At 43.3% G+C, this 25,000-nt stretch overlaps 2 protein-coding genes across 3 annotated transcripts in view; both read left to right on the forward strand.

Annotated features, from left to right (window-relative positions):
* The first annotated feature begins 5,603 nt into the window (after positions 1-5,603).
* LOC121869922 (homeobox protein XHOX-3-like) lies at positions 5,604-8,600 on the forward strand. The gene is made up of 4 exons (XM_042371487.1): positions 5,604-5,748; positions 6,376-6,595; positions 6,747-6,876; positions 7,974-8,600. Exons 1-4 carry the CDS (start codon positions 5,604-5,606, stop codon positions 8,598-8,600), a joined length of 1,122 nt encoding a protein of 373 aa, XP_042227421.1.
* Positions 8,601-14,692: 6,092 nt separating this feature from the next.
* The window catches only part of LOC121870004 (carbohydrate sulfotransferase 1-like), a 24,078-nt gene continuing 13,770 nt past the window's right edge, over positions 14,693-25,000 (forward strand). Inside the window, exon 1 of one of the 2 annotated variants that reach the window (XM_042371704.1) lies at positions 14,693-14,886. The gene's annotated coding sequence lies outside the window, so the exon portion shown is untranslated. Of the gene's footprint in view, positions 14,887-24,090; positions 24,276-25,000 lie in introns of those variants that run through there. The other variant, XM_042371703.1, reaches the window with a different exon arrangement.

A 25,000-nucleotide genomic window follows, 5' to 3' on the forward strand; every position in this document is an offset into this window, starting at 1 on the left:
TGTAGGTGGTGTAGGCTAGCTAGTGATGAGACTTTGCATCACCATCATTGCCCCCCATCGAGCGTCCCCAGCGCACCTCCTCTCTCCTGCCCATCAACCACCTACACCACCTCCCCCTCTACACCCACACACAGCCCCTCCGACACCCCACGTTAAGGGTTACACTCCCGAGGTGTGAGTGTAGCGTGGTACGACCTTAATGTGTTTCAGATTTGCAATCATCTGTTCTCATTTCATTGTTTATTCAACACCTCGGCATGACAACCAATCAGGAGTGTGGAGTGGCAGTGAGGGCCGGGCGAGGCGGTGATTGGTGGAGCGGATGCCGTGGCCACGCCCTCCATCCCGCAGCGACAAATCACTGCTGTTCTTTTCCAAAAGGATTCTTGCAGGTATTTAAGCTTCTCCATTGCACTCTCTTGAAAGATAACACGCGATAAGGTACATAACACGTTGGTGGCAAACCTGGAGTGCTTGTGAGATCATTATCGAAGGATCACACACCTGTAAAAATACCTTCCTTTCCTCTGAGGTAAGAACTCTCTCTCATCAATTTATATTCCAGCAGGTAAATAATACCGAAATTATTTAACGTTACAGATCATTACAGGTGATTCATATATCACCAGGTGAACCCTATATGTAAATTAGGTGTGATATAGTGCACGATTAGACTCCCATGGCCACACGTCTGAGCTGCTGTTCCCGTCTAGACAACATGGGGGCCAGGTCTCAGTCACAAGAACCAACAGATCAATCCGTGGGAAATATATTTAAAAAAATATCTATTAAATTACTGAGAGGTGAGGAAGGCGGCTAAATAACGCATAAATAACACCATCAGGTAACAAACATTCAGAGACTGTAATTAGACATAACACTTCAAGATACAGGTAGAGTAATATTAACGTGGTTACAGGATCAGAGGGGTGGTGCCTTGGTTGACGTGGTTAGGAATGTATTTACTAACTACTAAATTGGTCAGTTACATGTTAATAATCGTCTCATAGGTCAGTAGAGGGGATTTCAAGACCAAGGCATTAACAAAAATAAAATCTAAATATTATTGTAATTATTTAAAATCCAGCATTATCAATAGATTTATAGTATTCAATAGTTATGATTTATTTATGTATGAGAATAAAATATAATATTCCCATGGATTTCCCTTCATACATTTTTCTATAAGTGACAGAACCTTAGCGTATACGGTAATACTCTATCTGTGGTGAAAAGAGAAGAGACTTGATCTGTAAAAGCGTATATAAACCACAACCTAATACTAAATATACTAAAAACTAATATTGTCACCACTTACTATACATCCGTAACACAATAAAAATATCTATACAATAATAACCACTATTAAAATCTATAATACAATAAATAATAGAAAAATCTTAACAAAACTAACAATAATAATTACGGGACCGCTTTATTCACTCGCCAGTATAGAGTGGCGATTATCTGTGAAGCGAATAGCTCTATGTAGTGATTATCTCTGGCGAATACCTCTATGTAGCGATTATCTCTGGCGAAGAGCTCTATGTGGCGATTATCTCTGGCGAATAGCTCTATGTAGCGATTATCTCTGGCGAAGAGCTCTATGTGGCGAATAGCTCTATGTGGCGAATAGCTCTATGTAGCGATTATGTCTGGCGAAGAGCTCTATGTAGTGATTATCTCTGGCGAATAGCTCTATGTAGCGATTATCTCTGGCGAAGAGCTCTATGTGGCGATTATCTCTGAAGAGCTCCCAGCCGAATAGCTCTATGTAGCGATTATGTCTGGCGAAGAGCTCTATGTAGTGATTATCTCTGAAGAGCTCACGTATGATTATCTGGCGAATAGCTATGTAGCGATTATCTGTGAGCGAATAGCTCTATGTAGTGATTATCTCTGGCGAATACCTCTATGTAGCGATTATCTCTGGCGAAGAGCTCTATGTGGCGATTATCTCTGGCGAATAGCTCTATGTAGCGATTATCTCTGGCGAAGAGCTCTATGTGGCGAATAGCTCTATGTGGCGAGCTCTATGTAGCGATTATGTCTGGCGAAGAGCTCTATGTAGTGATTATCTCTGGCGAATAGCTCTATGTAGCGATTATCTCTGGCGAAGAGCTCTATGTGGCGATTATCTCTGGCAAAGAGCTCTGTGGCGATTATCTCTGGCGAAGAGCTCTATGGCGATGAAAGCTTGACGATATGTACGTAACATAATTTAATATTTTTCAAAGTGCGAACATCATTCAGTTTATAAGATGTTGTTTTAGTAATATTTTTTGTATTTTATTTGCGTATTTAGTTTATAGTTAGTGGTATTTTTAATTATGTTTATATATCTTTTGTTTATTCATTTTTATTACTGACTTACTGTAGGGTCGATGTAATTAGGTATAAATTCACATACATACATAAGTTGAACAGACACCTAATAAAATTAAATATTAAATAAACATAAAATGGTTCAATCAATAAGTCTTCTTTACTGTTAACAAATGGTGTTTCGAAAAAAAATTAATCTTTCGGTGAGGCAGTTAGGATTGGCATTCACATAGCTACTGACGCAACTATAAACCATCTGTTGTTGTTAAGTAGCTAAGCTTACCATGTTCTTTTTATTATTTATTATTTTGTAGTATCGATCATAAAAAAGGTTTATTAATAACAGTGTTTATATACAGGATATTTTAGAGCGTTGTGTTGATATTATAACGTATATATTACTGTACTTCTGTTGATATTATACCGTATATTATTGCACTTCAACAAAATATGTCGTTGAAGATGTAATTAATATTGATTTATACACTGAGTTATCAATAATTAAAACAAATAAATTAATATTATCCGTTTTTAAGAAGTGGAATAACTCTGCTGTTTTAACCCGTCATTCGCCCCAAGCTATAACAGAAAGGTCACCTAAACTTGCAGATGAGGAAGTGACAAGCGGTAGTGTGCTGTAGTGCCATTCTACAGTCTTTAATAATCTATTCTGAATAACCGACAACGTTACTACATAAAAGCGCCATAAGTAATATTATATAAATCTAACACTATCATCTTGCGTGTTTTAAATGGTTTTAATTTTGACTTCGTTCTAGTAATTTTTATACGCCCGTCTAGACTTCACTAAAGAAATGCTAAAAGTATAATTGGAGAAATATTAAGATCCTAATTAAAACTTTATTCATTATTAAGATATAATTTAAATAAGCAGGTGAAGTTGCTCTTAATGATAAATACCGCGAGGTTATGAGAATTTATGATCACAAATAAGGTTTTTAATATCTCAGTTGTACCGCCATTGTTTACAAAAAGGCTCCAATAATTCATATACTGTAATAATAATTTTCAACTCTCACCCGTGTTAGCGATAATTTCAACATATTTCTGATCTATTTCAAAGACTAACTAATGTGTACACTTGTAAGTACACTAATTCAAATTTGTGAAGAAAATTAGTCTAACCTAATCTAACCTAACGTATAACATCACCTTCGTTCTGCTAAAATTGGGAAGGATGTTTTAAATGACAAAGTTCATTTAAATTCATAAGCACTAATTTCTAGAGTTAATAATAATAATAATAATAATAATAATAATAATAATAAACGATAAACATCCACATGAAACTGAGATAACTGACCACTATATTAAGCAGTTGATCTTCATGTATATATAATTATCCTCTATAACTCCTATGGCTATTTGAGAGAGAAAGATCCATTAGGTTACTCACATTCAATACAGTCGCAACATACCTGAACCGCTTCATACCTGTACCGCTTAGCCTAGTGTGACTGTTGTTTCTCGTCTCTCACTAGCAGGTTAGGCGGTCGGTTAGTTCTCTGTTCCACACTGTTGACAAGTACTGGACATAACCATCAGAGGCCTGTTGATTGCATTACGACCTGAACAATGTCCCAGTGTTGTTCACTTTTCACACCTGTTACCGTCACATAAGCGTTCGTCTGGCCAACTGAATTCCTGTGGATGTATCGAAAACAGAGTTAGAAATTGATGAAAAATATTCTAAATAGACGTTCTTTATTATTTCTAGAGTAATGATTCTTGTATAACTTTATTCTTAGTTATTTTATCTTTCATTGTGATAATATACCTCGTTTCAGTCTTGATGTTATAATGTATGGCTGTTTTAACACCCGAGGTTTTGGTGTAGTCAGTACTGTACTGTATACTGTAGTGAACAAGATACGACTCTGTGTGGGTGACAACCAATACGGTTCTTCATTAATGTGTTTTACCCTTACAATAATAATAATAATAATAATAATAATAATAATAAAAATAATAATAATAATAATAAACTACTACTACTACTATTATTATTACTAGTTACTACTACTATTACTACAAATAATAATAATAATAATAATAATAATAATAATAATAATGAATTACTTTTACTATTATTACTACTGCTATTACTAGTACTATTATTATGACTACTACAAATAATAATAATAAAAATAATAATAATAATAAAAATAATGTTTTAATTGGTCAAGAAACAGTAAAGAGTAAACACCTTATAATATTCCTGTTTCAGAGTGGTGGTGGTAGTAAGTGAAGGAAGTACAAGTATTAAGCAAGATGTTAGTACAGAATGAAGGCGTTACGTTCACCATCACCAGCTGCTGTACTGAGGTATTGAAGCAACACACAACACAACTCACCTCAAGGTAACTGAAATTATATTAACATTAGTCTTGTGTGTTGCAAAGTTACACTTGCCATTTAATATTAATCATGAATTAAAAATAAAATACTGATAACCACAAAATATTTACAGAACGTTTTAATATTGTTTTAGCTCATAATATAAGTCACGTGAGAAGTGTTGCCATTATTGTCATTCGTGTGTTAAAATAACTTGATATATCTCGTTCTAAAAAAATATTAATTTCATAATGAACACTGACTCCTGTTGTCTCGGTAGGGTTGTCAAAATCCTTCGTCCGTTGTGTCATATTGTCTCAGAAAATTGTAACGATACTATTGGCTGCGAGTTGTACACGTTATACATGCTTCAATAAGAAAATGACAATTATTATAAAATATATACAAAATGCATTAACAATTATCTTATTGGACCAGGTTTTAGAAAATTTAAGCATGAACTCTTGTTTTTAATATTTTTGTATATACTGTATATGAAGAAACCGATCAATTAACAATATGTAGGAACAACTCACATTTAATCTGAGATAAGCGTAATAATAACAATAATAATAATAATTCAGTAAAAATATCATACAGTTTTATAATTGGTTTGCCATGTATATATAAACTATGGAGGCATACAGACAGTGCAGGTATGCGGGAACAGGGAAGGAAATACTGACAAGGGGTCTTTGGTGGGGGTCACTCCTGAAGGTGCTCTGCTCTGACGGTGCTCCGGCAGGTGTTTCTTGCCGGATATTATTATATTTTAGGTCACAAGTCTTAGCACGAGGTGTGAGGTGATGGAACAGTGCAAGAAGAACGTCTCACTGGTACGACTGTTGACCCGTGGTGGTGGTGAGGGGTCGTCTTCGCTGGGTCGTGGATCAAGTGGCGGCACCGAGGGATCGACGACCATGCCTGTCACCCCACCACACACTCCCTCCGTCTCCCCAGCCGAACCTTCCACCCTCCACACTCCACCCAAACTCCATTTTCACAATGTTGAGGACAAGATTCAGTCTCAGAGTGGACGAATACCCCTGACGAGTGACGATGAGTGTGAGGAAGAGGAGGAGGAGGAGGTGTTGCCATCATCCTCAGACACCACCTCACAACACTTACATTTCCCTCACCATTCACACCCATACATTCCACTACGCTTCGACAGGAATTCGGTCACCCACAAGCGAGTTTCACCGTCCTTATCAGCGGTGTCACATTCCCCTCAAGGCGAACTGACCAGAAATTCACATTACCAAACCACGATGACGTCCACACCAACACAACACCAAACCACGACCCCTACACTGACACGTCATCAAGCCACGACCCCTACACTAACACACCAAGTTACGACCCCAACACAACACCAAGCAACGACTTCTACATTAACACGTCACCAAACTACAACACCTACACCAACACATCAACAAACTCTGACCCCAACACCAACACAACACCAAAGTACGACCCCTACGCTAACACGCCACCAAGCCACGACCCCTACATCAATACACCATCAAGCTACGACCCCTACACTGACACGTCACCAAGCCACGACCCCGACCCCAACACCAACACATAAAGCCACGACACCAACACAACACCAAAGTACGACCCCAACCCCAACACAACACCAAGCCACGACCCCAACACGTCCTGATCTGAGACAGTCACCCACGTCAGCCAGGGAAGAGCAGCTCCTCACTCAGTCTTCATACGTCTCCCACTGCCTGTCGTCGGAACCCCCTCGTCAACAGGGACCAGTGAGCCCCCTACACCTGAGCGAAGGATTCAGGTCAATTAGTTCGCCAGACAAATACGTGAGCGGCGGCGGTGGCGTTCATCATTTGGCCTCACCTGCCTCCTCCGCCGCTGATGGTACGCAAGATTCGGGTATACGCAGGTAAGAACTGTAACTTAAATTCTTAAACTTCAAAAACCTATAAAAAAAAGGATAATGAATCAGGTGTATCATTGTGTGGTACTCATGTGATCGCTTAAATACGTGATGTTTACTACTGCTGGTGACGATGACTTGTGACGGTGCCCGGCAGGTACAGGACAGCCTTCACGAGGGAACAGGTGACGAGGCTGGAGCGAGAGTTTTTGAGGGAGAATTACGTGAGTCGACCCAGACGCTGTGAACTGGCTGCCGAGCTCAACCTACCCGAGGCTACTATAAAGGTACTATTGTAAACAAGGTCATTCTCACTATCCACTTACCCACATAACACTTAATCTCCCCGTGGACACTATTAACCTAACCTAACCTAACCTAACCTAACCTAACCTAACCTAACCTAACAATATTAATACTATCAACTTTTAACTTTCTTCAGATCAAAATATATAAAAGTAATTATGAAACAAAAATATCAAGTATAATTTCATGTATGTAATTAAATCTAACTAACCTAAACCTAATGTAATCGTAAAAAATTATCCAAACTAACCCAATCTGATTTAATCGTAACAATAATGTATTCATAAGTGACGTAACAACTTCTTTGCTTCGTTTATGTACAGTTTTATATATAATTTAGTGTCTTCGTATTACTATGGGTGTAACTATATACATTCGGAATCACAGAACGACAGATGCAATGTACGGTTTTGTGGTTTGCGTTGCTCCAATGTTAAATTATTTGGTTCATTTGGAAGTAAACCAGATGATGATTTACTATATTATTAATAGAACCATTTATTATTTATGTATATATTGCGTCAGCTGCTAAAGTATTATGAGTGTTGAAGAAAAGTTTATAACAACACAGGGAGTCAGGTTAAGGTACACGGTATATACTATAGTTAGCCCTCCAGTGTATCCCTTCAGCTCACGTTTTCTCTCATTAATATTTCTTAGACTAACTAAAGTATTTTATCTTCCCCCCCATGCCAGTTACACAAGCAGCGCATATTTATATATATATTTATAGTAGGTAACTCTATTACTAATAACTAACTGGTCTCCATGGATGTCTAGCGTTGGTCACACTTCATGGCTCAATTGTTAGGTGCAGGAAGGAACCGAAATGACTGGCGGAGAACACTTACAATACTCGGCGGGTCACTCTGAACAACACCCTTCTTATATACGACCAAAACGGTGTTGAATCTACAGTAAGTTAAAGGCAAGAGCATTATAACAACAAAGATTCAGTATACAGTGTGTGTGTGTGTGTGTGTGTGTGTGTGCTGATCTAAACAAAGGTAACACTTAGTCTTATGTCACCTCGTTAACGTATTATCAGGTCAACAATACATCATGATGGTTATTCCAGGTGTGGTTCCAGAACCGCAGGATGAAGGACAAGAGGCAGCGTCTGGCCCTGGCCTGGCCCTACTGGGACTCTGCCCTGGCTGCCACTCTCCTGCACGCCACCCACCCAGGGCCGCCCCTCCTTCACCCACTGGCGCCGCCCACCCACCTCGCCTCTCACCTCTCCAGCGCCACCCACACTGTGTCTTCTTTCGTACCGGCCCACCTCAGTCTGGGCTCCTTCCTGACTCATCCTGGCCTTTCTGGGGGCCACGTCCACCCTCCGCAGCTGCCCGTTAGGCCTTACCCCACCCTCCTGCTGCACTCCCTTCCTCCCGCTGCACAGCCCCTCCTGGCTAGCCACGACCCACGCTCCGCCCTGGCCACCCACGACCCACGCTCCACCCTGGCCACCCACGACCCACGCTCCACCCTAGTTAGCACAGCCCCTCCACTACCCCGCCCCTGCCTGGCCGCCCTGCCCCGCCCCCCTGTCTGTCTGTGGGAGGGCGCCAGAGACCACCTCAGTGACATCACCGGCAAGAGTGTGGTGGGCGCTACCCTAGAGGCTGGCCGGAGCACCACTGTATCACCCTCTACCACCGCCTCCACCACCCACCGACCACACTCGCCACAGTCCTGTCCGTAGCCTCACACTCACCACCAAGTCAATAGTAAGACCGTGACGACCATCCCATCTCCTCTAGCGGCCACCACATACAACACGTGCCCAGGAACCAACCCACAACAACCAACAAAAATGGCGTTATTTTTAGAGTTCCTCAACCCGGATTCATCTCAAAGAACACTAAATTAAATATCAAATCTTCGTGCAAGAAAGTTAAACAGTACTAATTTCCTGAACAATAAACGTATACATATTTAACTTCACGATACTAAAAAAAAAAAAGTGAAAAAAAATCCTAACCAAAACAAACAAAGAAATTCCGTATCTTATGAACAAAAAACAAACTTTCTCTAATCTATTATGAAAAAATAAATAAAAAATATCCTAAAAGAAGTATAACGAAATATATCATCACCAAAACTATACAGAAAAGCTACACACATTCCCTCCAAATATGAGACCAAGTAAACCCCTGAGGCAGGACAGAGTGCCCACTGTTGATGACGATGAAGACACAGAAACGAGGTGTGGGTGTGTGTGTGTGTGTGTGTGGGTGTGTGGGTGTGTGTGTGTGGGTGTGTGGCAGGAAGTGTGTCACAAGACTTTTAAACAATATGCGGTGGTGGTGGTAGTAGTAATGGTGGTGGTGGTGGTACAGTGTTGTGAGTCCTGGATTTGGGGGGGTCAGAATTCACCTCAACACCCGGGACGCTACACCTAGGTACACCCTCTCCTCAGACGCTACACCTAGATACACCCTCCCCTCGGTCACTCATTAACATCATCAGCTGCCGTGTGTTCGTCGTCAGTGTGGATATTGATACAGGAACTCAAGCCTCGTGGTGGGTGGTGAAAGTGTATGGTGTCGGTTTTTTGTAGTGGGCGACATACAAGCAGACAGTTCTTCTAATATATCATGTAAGAGTATTGCTTCACGTGTATATATTATTGGTAGGTTATATAGCAAGTGTATACATACATACATACATACATACATATAACACGTACGTACATACAATTAACCACCTAGAACCACCTACGTACACACACACACACACACACACACACACACACACACACACACACACACACACACACACACACACACACACACACACAGGTATGAGAGAGCGAGTCACAAGTTACCTGTCAAGGCTTCATTGTCGTATTACCTGTATACCTGAGCCACACGTTCTGAGAGTCTCACCTGTTTCCCACCTGATTTGATGGGATAATTAAATACCTTAAAGTTAACCTAACCTAAGAAAGTCTAACCAAAACCTAACCTAACCTAACCGTCTACAAAAGGTTTATGAGTGTCAGAATGTTGACTCAGGTTGCAGGTCACCAAAGATTACTCTCCTTTCTGGTACATATAAGTATTTAACTCTAACTTTACTGAGCCTAAAATAAAGTTCTTTACTAAGGGATTTGGTCGTGTGTGTTATTAAACCCTTTTCAATAAATTTACTAAAGTTTACCCTCCAAAATTTTTCTTTTTCTTTAACGCGACGACACCCGTTTTCTTCTTCACACGAACATGGAAGACTTAAAAAAAATTATGATTAAATGCATGAACAAAAAAATTATATATTTATTTTCCGGGAGGGGTGAGAGGGTTAAGGAGGGGTGTGTGGGAGAGGGTGAAGGAGGGGTGAGAGGGTGAGAAGGTAAGGGAGAGGGTGAGAAGGTAAGGGAAGGATCAAAACACAATATGTGAGGGAGAGGTGAAATAAACTAAGGGGGTGTCTAATCTTCACATGATCCCCAACATTACGACACAAACAATTAAGTAGAAAATTATCATCAAAACACCAATTTGGCCGCCAAATAAACCGTTCCAATTTACCGCCGTTTAATTGGAATTATTATGTAAATGTAATTATTGAGCAATGTGTCGAGGCCAGCCCACAATGTCATCCCTCCAAGGTTTTATTTATTTATCCATTCATTTGTTTAAGCTTGTTAGTATAATAAAAAAATGTGTACGAGGATTATTATATTTTATTATTGTATTTATTTATGCTTTTTGAGAATAATTAATATATCAATGTTGTCTTATCTAATCTAACCCCCTCAGGTAGCGTTAGGGGTTTTTAATTAACAGGTGATTATAAGCTTGGAAGAAAGGCTAATTAATATCCAGGTGAACATTAGTTTATTGACCGAGATGTTGAATATAAACTTTTAATCAAGGGACCATAACGATAAAGGTGATTTTGATTATTTAAATATCTATTCTTTTATTTTTTATATACTGAAAATTATTGAATCTTTTTAATTAACATTTATTTATTCAGATTTTTTGTATTTTGTGTTTTTTAATGTTTTTATTCTGATAATTTACAGTAGATTCTTATTGGTTGATAAGGTAAAAATTTTCCCTACTTAGAGGTACGAGAACGCTTCTGATTGGCTGACTTAACCTATGATTTAAGAGATGGATTCTCATTGGTTGATTTATTCCACACTGGGAGATAAGAGAACGCATCCTATTCGCTGGCTTAAACCAAAGGAAACAAAGATGGCGTCAATTCTTCATTGAGCCTAACTGACGCTTCTCTAAGGTCTTTGAGAGAGAGAGAGAGAGAGAGAGAGAGAGAGAGAGAGAGAGAGAGACCCTTTATTACACAGGCCCTCCCCCAGCACAGTTGTATATTGGAAGGAACTAACCCATGTATTGCTGCCATCTGTTCCTACCCGAGGTAACGACCACGTCAAGAGTCGTTCACCATCACCACCACCATCACCATCACCACCACCACCACCACCACCACCACCATCAGTCCATCACAGGACGTACTCTCTCTCTCTCTCATAACGCGTAAAGTGACCTCCTACATCTGTTGTCCATTAAGCAATAGTCCAAACAGTAAGTCCCGTTATCTGTTGTGCTTCAGCTAAAAACAACAAGTGGTGTGAGTGAGGGGGGTGGGGTGGGTGTAGAGGTGTGGGGGTAGAGGTGTGGGGTGTAGAGGTGTGGGGGTGTAGAGGGTGTGGGGTGGGGGTGGAGGGTGTGGGGGTGGGGGTGGAGGGTGTGGGGGTGTAGAGGTGTGGGGGTGTAGAGGTGTGGGTGGGGGTGTGGGGGTGTGGTGGGGGGTGTAGAGGGTGGGGGGGGGGGTGGGGGTGTGGGGTGTGGGGAGTGTGGGGGTGTAGGGTGTGGGGGTGTGGGAGGGGGTGTGGGGGTGTAGAGGGTGTGGGGGTGTAGAGGGTGTAGGGGGTGTGGGGTGTAGGGGTGGGGTGGGGGTGAGAGGGGTGATTGATAAATCAATTATCTGGCAACACTTCAGCCAGGCACGATGGCATCTCTGAAATTGCCATAATTACTGATAGTCACACACTCTCTCTCTCTCTCGCTCACTGTATGTCTCTCTTGTATCTCTTTTCTCTCTCTCCATGTGCCTCTTTCTCAACCCACTCTCTCTCTCTCTCTTCCTTCTTATTCGCCATCTTTATTCATCAAATTCTTCTCCTATTTTCACTTTTTTCTGGATTTTGTGAAGACGGCGTTTGGTTGAGAGGGGAGGAGGGAGGGGGGTTGGGGGGAGGGGGGAGTTGGGGGTTGGTGAGGGTGGATGAAGAAGGGTTGTGGAGTTAAGAGGGTGGAAGGAGGGGGTGGATGGTTGGGGGTAGTTACGAAAGTGGGAGTTGTAGCATTAGGGTGTTTAAGCCTCAGGTGAACTAAGCTGGGGGGCGGCTATTCTTCAGGTGCCCCAAACAATTAAACAAATAAAAACCAACAAATTAATTCACAAATTCGATTTTCACCCCAAATTTATATTATTCCATAACACCAGAGTAACCCCTGAAAATATACTCTACTTCACCGTTTTCTATAATAATAAAAAATGTCACATCACTGTACGAAATGGTGAAAAGATGTCTCAAATACTGCCAAGTCTTGTAAAGTTTAACAAAGACTGTGTGAGGGGGAGGGGGGGAAGGGAGGGGGGAAGGAGAGGGGGAAGGAGAGGGGGAGGAGAGAAATTCGCATAAAAACGCCAAGAGGAGGAGAAGGAGGAGGGAGACTGACGGCCATTGTTGTTCTTCCTCATGTAAACAAACCCAGCTGAGTTGACACGTGACGTCACCACTGACCTGTCCTGAATCTGGATTTGTCAAGAAATGATTTTTTTTAACGCTAATTTTTTTTCTTAATTTAATCACATCTACGACATGATAACCATACACAATAATAAAGCGTTGAAATTAAATAAAGACGCCACTTCCCTCGATTACCATCACTACTTCCCTCCATCACTACTTTCTACCACTACCACCACTACCCCCACCTCCACTCACCACCCTCCACCACTCACCCCCTCCACCACTCATACCCTCCACCATTCCCCCCCCACCCTCCACCCCCTCCACCCCTTCATTAAATCACAAAACAAGTCGAACTTTAGTCTCTGAGAATTCCACTTCCCTCCAATGGCAAGAAATTCTATTCAATGGAACAATGCCCCCCTCCCTCCCACCTTAAGACCTCGGGTGATAACAGTGCTACACCTCACTTGTTCCTTGAATCGTATCTCCGTTGTGAGGAAATTACTATTCGATCTTGTGGTTGTGTTGGGTTATGTCACCTGTGTTGGTCTTGGCTGCTATTTTGAGAACTGTTCGAGGATATAGATACTTAGCGGACCCCCTCCTCCCCTCCCTCCCCTCCCTCCCCCCTTACAAGCTTTCCTTCCGACATACATACATACATACATACATACATACATACATACATACACAAAACAATTTCCAAAAGCTCAAACACAGACTCGACCTTAAATCTATGTGTGTGTGTGTGTGTGTGTGCATGTGTGCGTGCGATGCGTGTGTGTGCGTGTGCGTGTGCGTGTGTGTGCGTGCGTGTGCGTGCGTGTGTGTGTGTGTGCGTGAGTGTGTGTGTGTGTGTGTCAAGACTAGTTCGATGTGCCCTAAATCCCTGGTCCAAGCCGTATTAATGCCCCCAGCGGCCAGTAATCGCCCTCATCTTGTCCTAATGTAAACAGAGAGAGAGAGAGGCTTGGGTGGAGGACTTACTGCCGGCACTCTTCCTTCTTTTTTTGTTCCCTTCCTCCTCCTCCTCCTCTTCCTCTTCCTCCTCCTCCTCCTCTTCCTCCTCCTCCTCCTCCTCCTCCTCCCCAACAGAAGACCTTACACACCCTGGAGTAACTGTTAACCATGACTTATATACAACACCATCACCCCCCCAAAAAAAAATCTTGGAATGGGTTAAATTTTTTTAGCATTGGAAGAGTTGAACCACCTGAAGATTAACCCCCCCAACCCCTTCCCCAGGAGCTTATTCCACCTGATGATTAAACACCGTAACTCTACCTAAGGGGTTGGGTTAGGGGAGGAGGCGTCAGATGGAGCAGAGGCAACCAGGAAGCTGAGGACAAAAGGACTCCCCGAGAACCCTCAGGACCCCCGTAGGACCCCCAAAGGACCCCCCTCCACCCTAGGCGAGGATGAGGGAAGGAGGGAGGAAGGAAATGTAGGAGGTACTGATAAACATGACTCACTACATAAAGGGAGGAGAGGGAAGAGGAAGGAGGACAGAAGGAAGAGGAGGAGGAGGAGGAGGAGGAGGAAGGAAGAGGAGAAGGATGAGGAAGAGGAGGATGGAAGGGAGAGGAGGAAGAAGGGAATGGGGGAGGAGGTGGGAGAGGGAAGAGGAGTGTGGACAGAAAGAGAGGGAGGAAGGAGAAAATGGAGGAGAAAGCAAGGAGTGGAGGAGAGAGGAAGAGGAGAGAGGTAACAACATAATGAGTAGCAGTGAATGTAGGTGAGAGGGAGATGAGAGGGAGAGGGAGTAGGGGTGAGAGGGAGGGAGAGGAAATATATATCTAGATGAGACTCTGGAGGTGTGTGTGTTTGTGTGTGGGTTTATATTTGCGTATGTAAAGAACTGAATGAACTTACGCGCGCGTGTATGTAATGTGTGTATGTATGTATGTATGTATGTACGTATGTGTGTGTGTATGTGTACATCTGAATGTGCGTGTACTCATTTCTGTGCGCTTGAGTACGTAGTCGTGTATGTTATGAATCTTAAATACGAGAGGCAGGCGCGGGTGGTGGTGTTAGCAGTAGGCACTAGGCAGTCAGTCGTTGGGTGGTGGTGGTGGAGGTAGCAACGCACTCCTACTCCCATACTCTCACACACTCTCTCACACACTCACTCTCACCTCATCTTTTGTAGTGTTTGCGAGGAGACGAGTGGGAGAGATATGGGAGAGGAGGAGAGTGTAGGAAAGTGAGAGAGAGAGAGAGAGAGAGACACACAACAGACCGTCACGCAAGTAAAGTAAGTACTGTACTACCCTGTTAAGTCTTGTTCTGTTTGGTTAGGTTAGGTTAAGTCAGGTGTGTGTGTGTGTGTAAAGGTGTGTGTGTGGGTGTATATGTATAGGTGTGTGTGCATGTGTGTGCGTGTGTGTGTGTGTGTGTAAAGGTGTGTGTGTGTGTGTGTATGTGTGTGTGTATGGGTAAAGGTGTGTGTGTGTGTGTGTTTTATAGGTGTGTGTGTGTGTGTGTGTGTGTGTGTGTGTGTATGTGTGTGTGTGTGTGTGTGTGTGTGTGTGTTGTGTGTGTGTATATATGTATAGGTGTGTGTGCATGTGTGTATGTGTGTGTGTGTGTGAGTTAATTTAATAAGGATACAGCTAGTTTATAGTACCCCATCCACATTATTTCCTATTTTTCCAATTTATTTTTCATATTTATTTATTTGTTTATTATTATTTGTTTTGTTCTGTTTACTTTCTCTTCCTAGTGTTACGATGCCCAGTGTATTTCTATATACGAGGGGCAGTATGGGGTGAGGGGGAGGGAGGAGGGGGGGAAGGTAGGGGAGAGAGGCAGGAGGGAGTAATGATGGAGGAGGTAACAGCATTGTAGAGAGAGAGAGAGAGAGAGAGAGAGTGAGGTGTGTAGTGTGTGTGTATGAGTGAGGTACAAAGGTCAGGGGTCACACACACACACTCACACACACACACACACACACACACACACACACACACACACACACACACACACCCATTAGTGCCACAGGCCAGGGGGGCACAACACAACACACAATGCTCCACTTTGGTATAAAACGGAGCTAATAGGAATGAATGACCAAATAAATTATGCCAATACCCCTTCAGTCCTGCTCCACCATCATCACCATCACCACCATCACCACCACCATCATCACCATCACCATCACCACCATCACCACCACCATCATCACCACCATCACCACCATCATCATCACCATCACCACCACCACCACCACCACCATCACCATCACCACCATCACCATCACCATCACCACCATCACCACCATCACCATCACCATCATCACCATCACCATCACCACCATCACCACCACCATCATCACCATCACCATACACCACCATCACCATCACCAAGTAAAAAAGGTCCAAATATATACAGTAGAACAAAACTTTTAAAATTACGTGATAAATAAAAGTTGTAGTTTGAGGAAATATCTGAGTGACAAACAGTTTTAGAAGCTGTGAGTTTAATTACCTGGGAGTAATATCTGGAGGAGTGTATGTATGTATGTATGTATGTATGTATGTATGTATGTATATAGAGTATGTGTGTGTGGCACTGTACAGGTATGGGATTTGTGTATATTCCCAGACCTCGTTAACAAGACGCCTGATCAGCTGATGGTGTAGTTGATGAGGCACGGGTCACACACACACACACACACACACACACACACACACACACACACACACACACACACACACACACACACACACACACACACGTCACCATCCTCACCTGAGATAACACCTTACATATCCACTCAAACCCCCTGAGAGGTAGCCTAAAACAACACCTCAGACACAAGTACATCACTTAGGGGTGGGGAGGAGGAGATAGGAGGAGATGAGGAGATGAGGTGAGGGAGGGAGTGAGGGAGGTTGAAGTTGTCGTAACCAAATATTAGATCTCAATAATTTTTTTTCCATTTTTTTTCCATTTTTTTTTTTTTATCAACTGGGATGGATAAGTTTGAGTTCACTGCTACATTAAAACTCCTGTAGAAGTTGTTGGGGCCAAGATGTGGGAGACGGGATGAGGTTCTTGCCTGTGAATTATGCCTTAGTGAAATAATTCTTCTTCTGGTATTTAATCATGTTAGGTTAGGTATTTGTGTTAACTGATTGCGTAAGACATAGGCGCTAAGGTTATTGATAAAGATGAGGTGAACAGGTGATGGTGGTGGCTGCAGGTAAGGTGAAGAATCATACCAACGAGAGAGAGAGAGAGTGAGAGAGAGAGAGAGAGAGAGAGAGAGAAAATATATCGTGTTTTGCTGTCGGTATCTTTGAACACACACACACACACACACACACACACAACGAGTGGCCAAATAATTCAATATACTGTATATTTCACATCAAAAGCACAGCAGTTATACATAATATTGCAATATGTATCATCATGAATACCGAAAAGTATACATAGTGTAGTGTATTATTATCATGGTCAGTCAGCCAGTCAGTCAGTCATTCAGCCAGTCAGTCAGTCAGTCAGTCAGTCAGCTTAGCAGATCACGGTAATAATATTTTTACCGAAAACCACTGGAAAAATTGCTCCCACTTCTCTCTCTCTCTCTCTCAGTCCCCGATCAGACCCCTCCCTTTGCTCTCTTCTTCTTCTTCCAAACCACACCCCTACCTCCCTCCATTCCTCTCTCACACTCCCCAGCCACACCCTCTCTTACACCCTCCTTCTCAACCACACCCTCTCTCTCTCTCTCACAACAACAACCACACCCTCCTCCCTCAAACCCCTCGTCCACACCCTCCCTCATACTCACTCCCCGACCACACCCTCTCCCTTAACCAGATCCTCTCTCAAACCTCTCCAACCACACCCTCCCTTATACTATCTCCTGTTATCCACACCCTTCCTCCCCACCCTCTGTCACACTCCCCGCCCACACCCTCTCCCTCCGACCACACCCTCCGTCACACCATCTGCTCTCACTCTCCCTGCCAGGACCACAGCCACGCCCTCTACCTACCTCTCACTCCTCTCAGATCGATTCCTGGCACAAGCTTTCTATACCTCCTCTCTCTCTCTGTCTCTCTCTCTCTCTCTTCTTCCTCCTCCTCCTCCTCTCTTCTACCTCCTGCTGTCCTTGTCTTTTCTTTCCTCTACCTCTTTCTCCTCTTCCTTTCTCCCTCCCCTCCCCCCTCTCCCCTCCCCTACCTCTCCTCCCCTCTTCTTCTCTCCCCATTACCTCTTCTCTCTCCCCATCTTTCTCTTCCTCCCTCTTTCTTCTCTCCTTTTCTCTATCTCCCATCTTCGTCAACCTCCCATTACTTACTTCAGTATGTCGCCTCAGTATCCGACACACATGAAGCTCCCTGAGTACTGACATGACACATATACTGACATGACACATATACTGACATGACACATATACTGACATGACACACATACTGACATGACACATATACTGAGAGAGAGAGAGAGAGAGAGAGAGAGAGAGAGAGAGAGAGAGAGAGAGTCATACACGTATACATCTCCTCAGGCTGTATATAGACAGTATAGGTATACAGTATACATAGACAGTACAGGTATACAAACAAGCACCTTTACCTATGTTGTGGTACTAATTACTTGGCTCCATTATGTTCCTATTGGTCTAATGGGTTGTTAAGTACACCTCATAAAGTAGTTAGTGTCATCATTCACGCAAGAACTAAATGTCAGCTGGTCGTTATTTACACACACACACACACACACACACACACACACACACACACATCAAGGAGGCTTAAGGGCCAGACCAGCTGTTGGTTGGTGATGGATTGGCTCACCTGACCAGAACCACCTGTGTCTACCTCTGGCCTGCCTCCACACACACACACACACACACACACACGCACACACGCACACACACACACACACACACACACACACACACACACGCACACACACACACACACACACACACACACACACACACACACACACACACACACACACACACACACACACACACACACACACAAAAATCTGATGGTCCTTTTATCCATTAGTAGCCTTCAGACCCTCCTCCAGCCTCCTCCTCCTGTCCTCTCCTTCCTTCTTCCTTCCCCAACTTCTTCCTTCCCCTTCTCTAATTCCTCCCACCCTTCCACCACCTCCTCTTCCTCTCAAGTCTTCCTCCCTCTCACCACCCCTCCCTCCTCCTTTCTCTCCCTCACCACCTCCTCCCTCTTTCTCTCCCCACCACCTCCCTCCCTCCCCTTTTTCTCTCCTCACCACCCTCCTCCCTTTCTCTCCCTCACCACCCCTCCCTCCCCTCACCACTCCCTCCCCTCTCCTCACCACCCCTCCCTCCCTCTTTTTCATCCTCACCACCCCTCCTCTCCTCTTTCTCTCCCTCACCCCCCCCTCTCATTCAACTGGTGGAAGTTGGTAATCCTCGACCTCGCAGCTGGTTCACTCACCCTTGCTACTCTACACCACACCTACCACAATCACTATTATTTCCACCTACCACACATCACACACACACACAAGGCTACCACCACCACCACCACCACACACCCTAACACAACTGCCTGTCTCACGCACACACACACACAATGGACATCAGATGTGGGTTTAGGGATGACATTAATAAGTTCTATACACGAGTAGAGAGGGGGGAGAGAGAGAGAGAGAGACCAGGACAGTAGGGTCTTAGGAGCAGACTTCCAAGGTCCCTACTTAATATTGGTACATCATCATCTTTCTCCACACACACACACACACACACACACACACACACACACACACACACACACACACACACACACACAAAACACACCACCCCCACCACCACCATCACCACCACCACCATCATCACCACCACCACCACCACCACCACCCATCACCACCACCACCACCACCATCACCACCACCACCACCACCACCACCATCACCACCACCACCCACACCATTCATCTGGGGAGGAAGAACTTGTTTATTTTGTGTATTTTCCTATCTCTTGGCATCCTGTTGGGTGTGTGAGCTAAGATAGTGGGGGTGAGGAGGGGGGAAGGCCGTCCTTCCCTAAATTAAGAGGCGATAGGTCGAGGGGCCATCCTTCGTGGCGTCCATAATTACTCTCTCTCTCTCTGTCTGTCTGTTCCTCTCTTTTCTCTCTCTCTCTCACCCCGTATCTCTATCTCTAATACATACATACATACATACATACATACATACATACATACATACATACATACATACATACATACATACATACATCAAACTCACTCGCCAGCCAGTCTCAACACCTCAACTCTCCACAAAAAATAAATAAACTAAAAATAAATAAAAATAAAAAAACAGCGTAAAAGGAGAAAAAATGGAGAGGAAAATATTAAAGAAAAAATAAATATCTTCCTGAAACTAAAATGAAAAACATGTAAGTTCTAATATATTTAATTACTTAACTAAACTTATTATATTTCATGTTAATTAATTATGTGAGATATATGTAACTATAATTAAGGTGTATATATACTAATTTATATATCTGTAATTAAAAATACCTTTACCTGTAATTATATATGTATACCTGTATGTTATTGTCATACAGGTAACTAGGTATAACTATTTGTCATATGTATATTTTTACAAGGTGATGTGATGTAATATGTATACAGTATATGTGTAGTATACGTGTACTGTAATGGTTTTGAAATATGTATAGAAGCACCCCTGAAATATACATACAAGTACCACTAAGATATGTATACAAACACCTCTGAAATATACATACAAACACCTCTTCAATTATGTATACAGGTGTGGTTGCATCTGGGTCTGAACTTGTCCGCCAGTACCTGAAGTCATCGAACGGGAAAGGTAAAAAAAAAACACATTTCCTGATACGGGGCAGAAATTACCTTGTGGGGTGGAGGGGAGTAGGGAGGGGGAGTAGGGAGGAGGAGGAGGAGAGTGGGAGGGTAAAAGGGAGTAGGGGGGTTGGGAGGCGGAGAAATGGAGAAGGAGAAAAGAGGAAGGGGAGAGAAGGAAGGGGGCAAGTAGAACCAAAATTACCCCCCTCTCACCCCCACTAGTTAACAGGAAGAAATAATTGATTATTATATATTATAAATTTGTCTGTGTAATTTAATTATAGATATGAAAATGGCGGACGAGTTTATAGAGAAAAATGACTTACGTGAAATTAACTGGTGGACATGTGTCACCTTCGAGGACATGTTTCACCCTCGAGGACGTGTGCCACCCTCGAGGACGTGTGTCACCCTCGAGGACAAACATGTGTCACCCTCGAGGACGTGTGTCACCCTCGAGGACGTGTGTCACCCTCGAGGACGTGTGTCACCCTCGAGGACATGTGTCACCCTCGAGACGTGTCACCCTCGAGACATGTCACCCCTCGAGACATGTGTCACCCTCAGAACATGTGTCACCCTCAGGACATGTGTCACCCTCGAGACGTGTGTCACCCTCGAGAAGTAACGTGTGTGCGCCTGGCGTTCCGGGTGCTGCTGGCAGTGGCAAGCAAGAGATAACCCGTTAACAGTGATTGACTTCTCACTTCTAGTCAGGCATCGACCGCCTCCCTCTTTCCTCCCTACCCCCCTTCTCCCTCCCTCCTCCCTACCCCCATTCCTCCCTCCTCTCTCCCTCTCCCTTTCCCTACCTCCCTCCCCTACCTCCCCTCAAGATGGCGCCCGTGTGTGTGTGGAGTTAATAATAATAATAATAATAATAATAATAATAACAATAACAAGAACCACCACCACCAACCACAACAACAACCACCACAACCACAACACACCTCCACCCATTAACAAGCACTGATAACTCCCACACAATACCTGTACAGTACAAGGAAGTTTACACACTGATTCATAACATTACTGCCACCATGTAATTAATGGTGTAAATAACGTCATTAAAGGTGAGGTGTCGTGACGTAATAATAATGGTGATTACGTCACACCATCAGCTGTCCGGTGAATATTTTCCCGCTCAAAATATCCGACTCACTTAACCTTTACTAATTAAACCTTTACTTCATCTTATTACTCGTCTCAAACTAGGCACTTAATAACTCTTAAACCCTTCTTCATTATAATCACATCATTATAATCATTTGAGACTCATTATAATGCTCGACGATGTGTTAAGTTCCCGCCTTCCTTCACGGTAAGTATGGACCAATAGGCGCTCGTCATAGTGTAAATACAAGTAGACGTCATAGTGGCAAGGACCAATCAGCGTTCATCATATTAAAGACATATAGACGTCATGGTGGTAAGGGCCCATCAACGCTCGTCATATCGGTGACACTCGTGACTTCATAATGGGTAAGAACCAATCAGAGCTTGTCACATTAAAAACACTCATAGACGTCATAGTGGTTAAGGACCAATCAGCGCGCGTTTTACACACATCCCCGTGAATCCGTAACCTGAATCCGGATCATTGAGGAACATTTTTCTCCTCTTGTGATGATGATGATAAAAGGTGTAAAACGAAAGAAGAACGTGAAGCGATGCAGAGGGCCAGGCCAGACTCCGACAGGCCGACTGATAGATGGTTAAAGGTACAGATGGATGGAGTGGTGTTACCCTGGGTTGATGGATCACCCAGGGGAAGTGGACAGACGGAAGACAAGTTGATGGATTGAGGAGGAAAAGAAGTAATAGATGGAGAGAGAGAGAGAGAGAGAGAGAGAGAGAGAGAGGGAGGTGTCTACTTTTTTGATAAACGACCTTAATATTACACACACACACACACACACACACACACACACACCTCAGAATTATCCTAGGATGCCCCATGAGCAATCAAGTACAGTACTTAATATGAGGAAAGAACTAGGTATACCCAGTGTCAAAGATATAATAAATGAAGGCAACCTCATGACAACCCTGAGGCTTCTGTGTGGTGATCCTGAGAACATTGTTTCCTTAAAGTTGCTAGAATGTATGAACCATGGGACTGGTGAGTCTAAATGGATCCAAACTACAGCTACACATATGAAGACGTTTAGACTAGACCACCTGTACAAAGTTGAGACACAACAGCGCTTCCTGCCACCCTGGCGGACAGTTCCCTTCGATATCACAATACCGACATATCCGCTCTTGAACACATACACACTCTACAGACTGATGATATCACACAGACCATCTACAGTGATGGATCTCTGAACACCGCCTGTGGGAGGGCTGGAAGTGCTATTGTTGTGACTCAACCTGACGGTAATACAATTGAGAAAGAAGGTAGAATTAACAACTGGGCATCCACTCTACAAATTAATTGCCATACTCACAGCTATTAAATTCATTGAAACCACTGTTACTGACAGTCATCATCACTGACTCTCTATCCTCACTACTTGCCCTTGACACCCTTCACTCAAGTTGTCACGCGCTTGTCTCTGAAGCCAGACACAAATATGCGTACCTTGTTGACCGGGGTGTCAAGGTCAAACTGTTGTGGATCCCCTCTCACATAGGCCTCATAAAACATGACAGAGTTGATGCCCTCGCCAAACTCGCGTCTAACAAAGACACCGTTGAATACAATCTGGGTCTGTCAAAAAGAACCCTTAAAACTGTAATTTGGAAGGAACTTATTGATGAATTTGATGCAAGCAGACAAGTGCAAACAGGCACTAGTCGACCCACAGTTTACCATGATGAGATGTATCAAGTGAAACATGTATATGGAGCAAGTAACAAGATCACTAGATAACAAGATGTTGTAACCGCTAGATTAAGGTTAGGATATAAGTACCTTTGGCAGTATGTTCCTCAAGCAGATGTGAACAAGACTACTGTAAATGAAAAGTGTGTGGTATGGCCACACACTTGAACACTACGTCCTCGACTGTGTGAAGATAGAACCTTTTAGGGACAGGTCCAAGCACACTGTGTGTGTGTGTGAGAATGGCACAACACTTTATCTCTAATGGCAAGATAGCCGACATATTAAGATTGTATCCACTTTTTTGCACTTAGTAGCTATATCAGTTCCCATGTGTAGAACCAAACCTACAATGTGCTTGAATACCTCTCACGCAAATGTGAATAACAAAGTGTGCGGCCAGACACACTGCCTCACACGTCTGTTCTCACGCAACTGTTAATAAGTTACCCTTTATGTACAGAACTAAACAAAGAATTTATTTAAAATACTGTGCAACATCCAGTGCCGGGTGTTGGGTGGGTGGCTAGTGGTGGGTATTAAAGGTCAGATGTATTGGGTGACATTAATTTAATAGCTGAAATAAAAACAAACAACGATTACAAATGTATATGACACACACACACACACACACACACACACACACACACACACACACACACACACACACACACACACACACACACACGGCTGTACATACTGTTATCTTTGAGCAATCCACTGTTGCCTGTCTTGATAATACAAACCATGTTATCACGGAGGGAGGGGGTGAAGATAACCTCCAATGCCACAGTGCCAGTACCAGAGTGCCAGTGCCTTATACCCCAAGACTAAGAGTGCCAGAATACCAGTGCCTCACTCCCAAGACGAGAGCGCCATCGGGTATGATGATGTGTTTCCGAGTTTCGTTCAAGATTATAAAAACAATAACAGAAGAAACCAAAAAAAGTGACAAATAAACGAAACATTTTCTTTGTAAGTAAAAAAAAAATCATTAGTGAGATATTTGGTTTTTATTAATATACTACAAGCTGATTTTGTGTTAATTTTATGAGGATTTTTGTGAATGTCTGTCTGTCTGTATATGTCTGTCTGTCTGTCTCTGTCTGTATGTCTGTCTATCTGTCCGTCCGTCTTGGTGTCCGTGGTCCAGGCTATAGTGTATGATGGCTATACACGTCAGGGAGGCCCAACGCTGACGTACGCCTATGGGCCCAGGAACGACCACCTTGAGGCTGTACCCGCCCTGGAGAATACATTACTGAGGTGTTGCTGTGATTGTGTGCTGTAGGTGTACGACAAACACTACTACTACTACTACTACTACTACTACTACTACTACTACACACACACACACACACACACACACACACACACACACACACACTGAGAGGTTGGAGGAGGCTGCTGCTTCCCTGAACTACAAAATCTACAATAGTTATTTTTGTAGGTATAAGTTTAGCTTCCCCTGTAACACTGATGCAAGAGTGAGTGGGAGAAGGTGGAGTGGGGAGGCGAGAGGGAATGGAGAGGAGGAATAGGGGAGTGAGAGGTGTGTGGTGGTACAGTGGGGTAAGATGACCCATAGTAGTAGTAGTAGTAGTAGTAATGAAACAAGATGGTTGACCGCTAGTAGTACATGGTGTGTCGTTTGCCCACACTACTGTCAGTACACACAACCCCATGCCGGAAGCCCCTTA

This window comes from Homarus americanus, unplaced genomic scaffold (genome assembly GCF_018991925.1).
Source record: "Homarus americanus isolate GMGI-L3 unplaced genomic scaffold, GMGI_Hamer_2.0 scaffold14467, whole genome shotgun sequence".
Classification (NCBI taxonomy): domain Eukaryota; kingdom Metazoa; phylum Arthropoda; class Malacostraca; order Decapoda; family Nephropidae; genus Homarus; species Homarus americanus.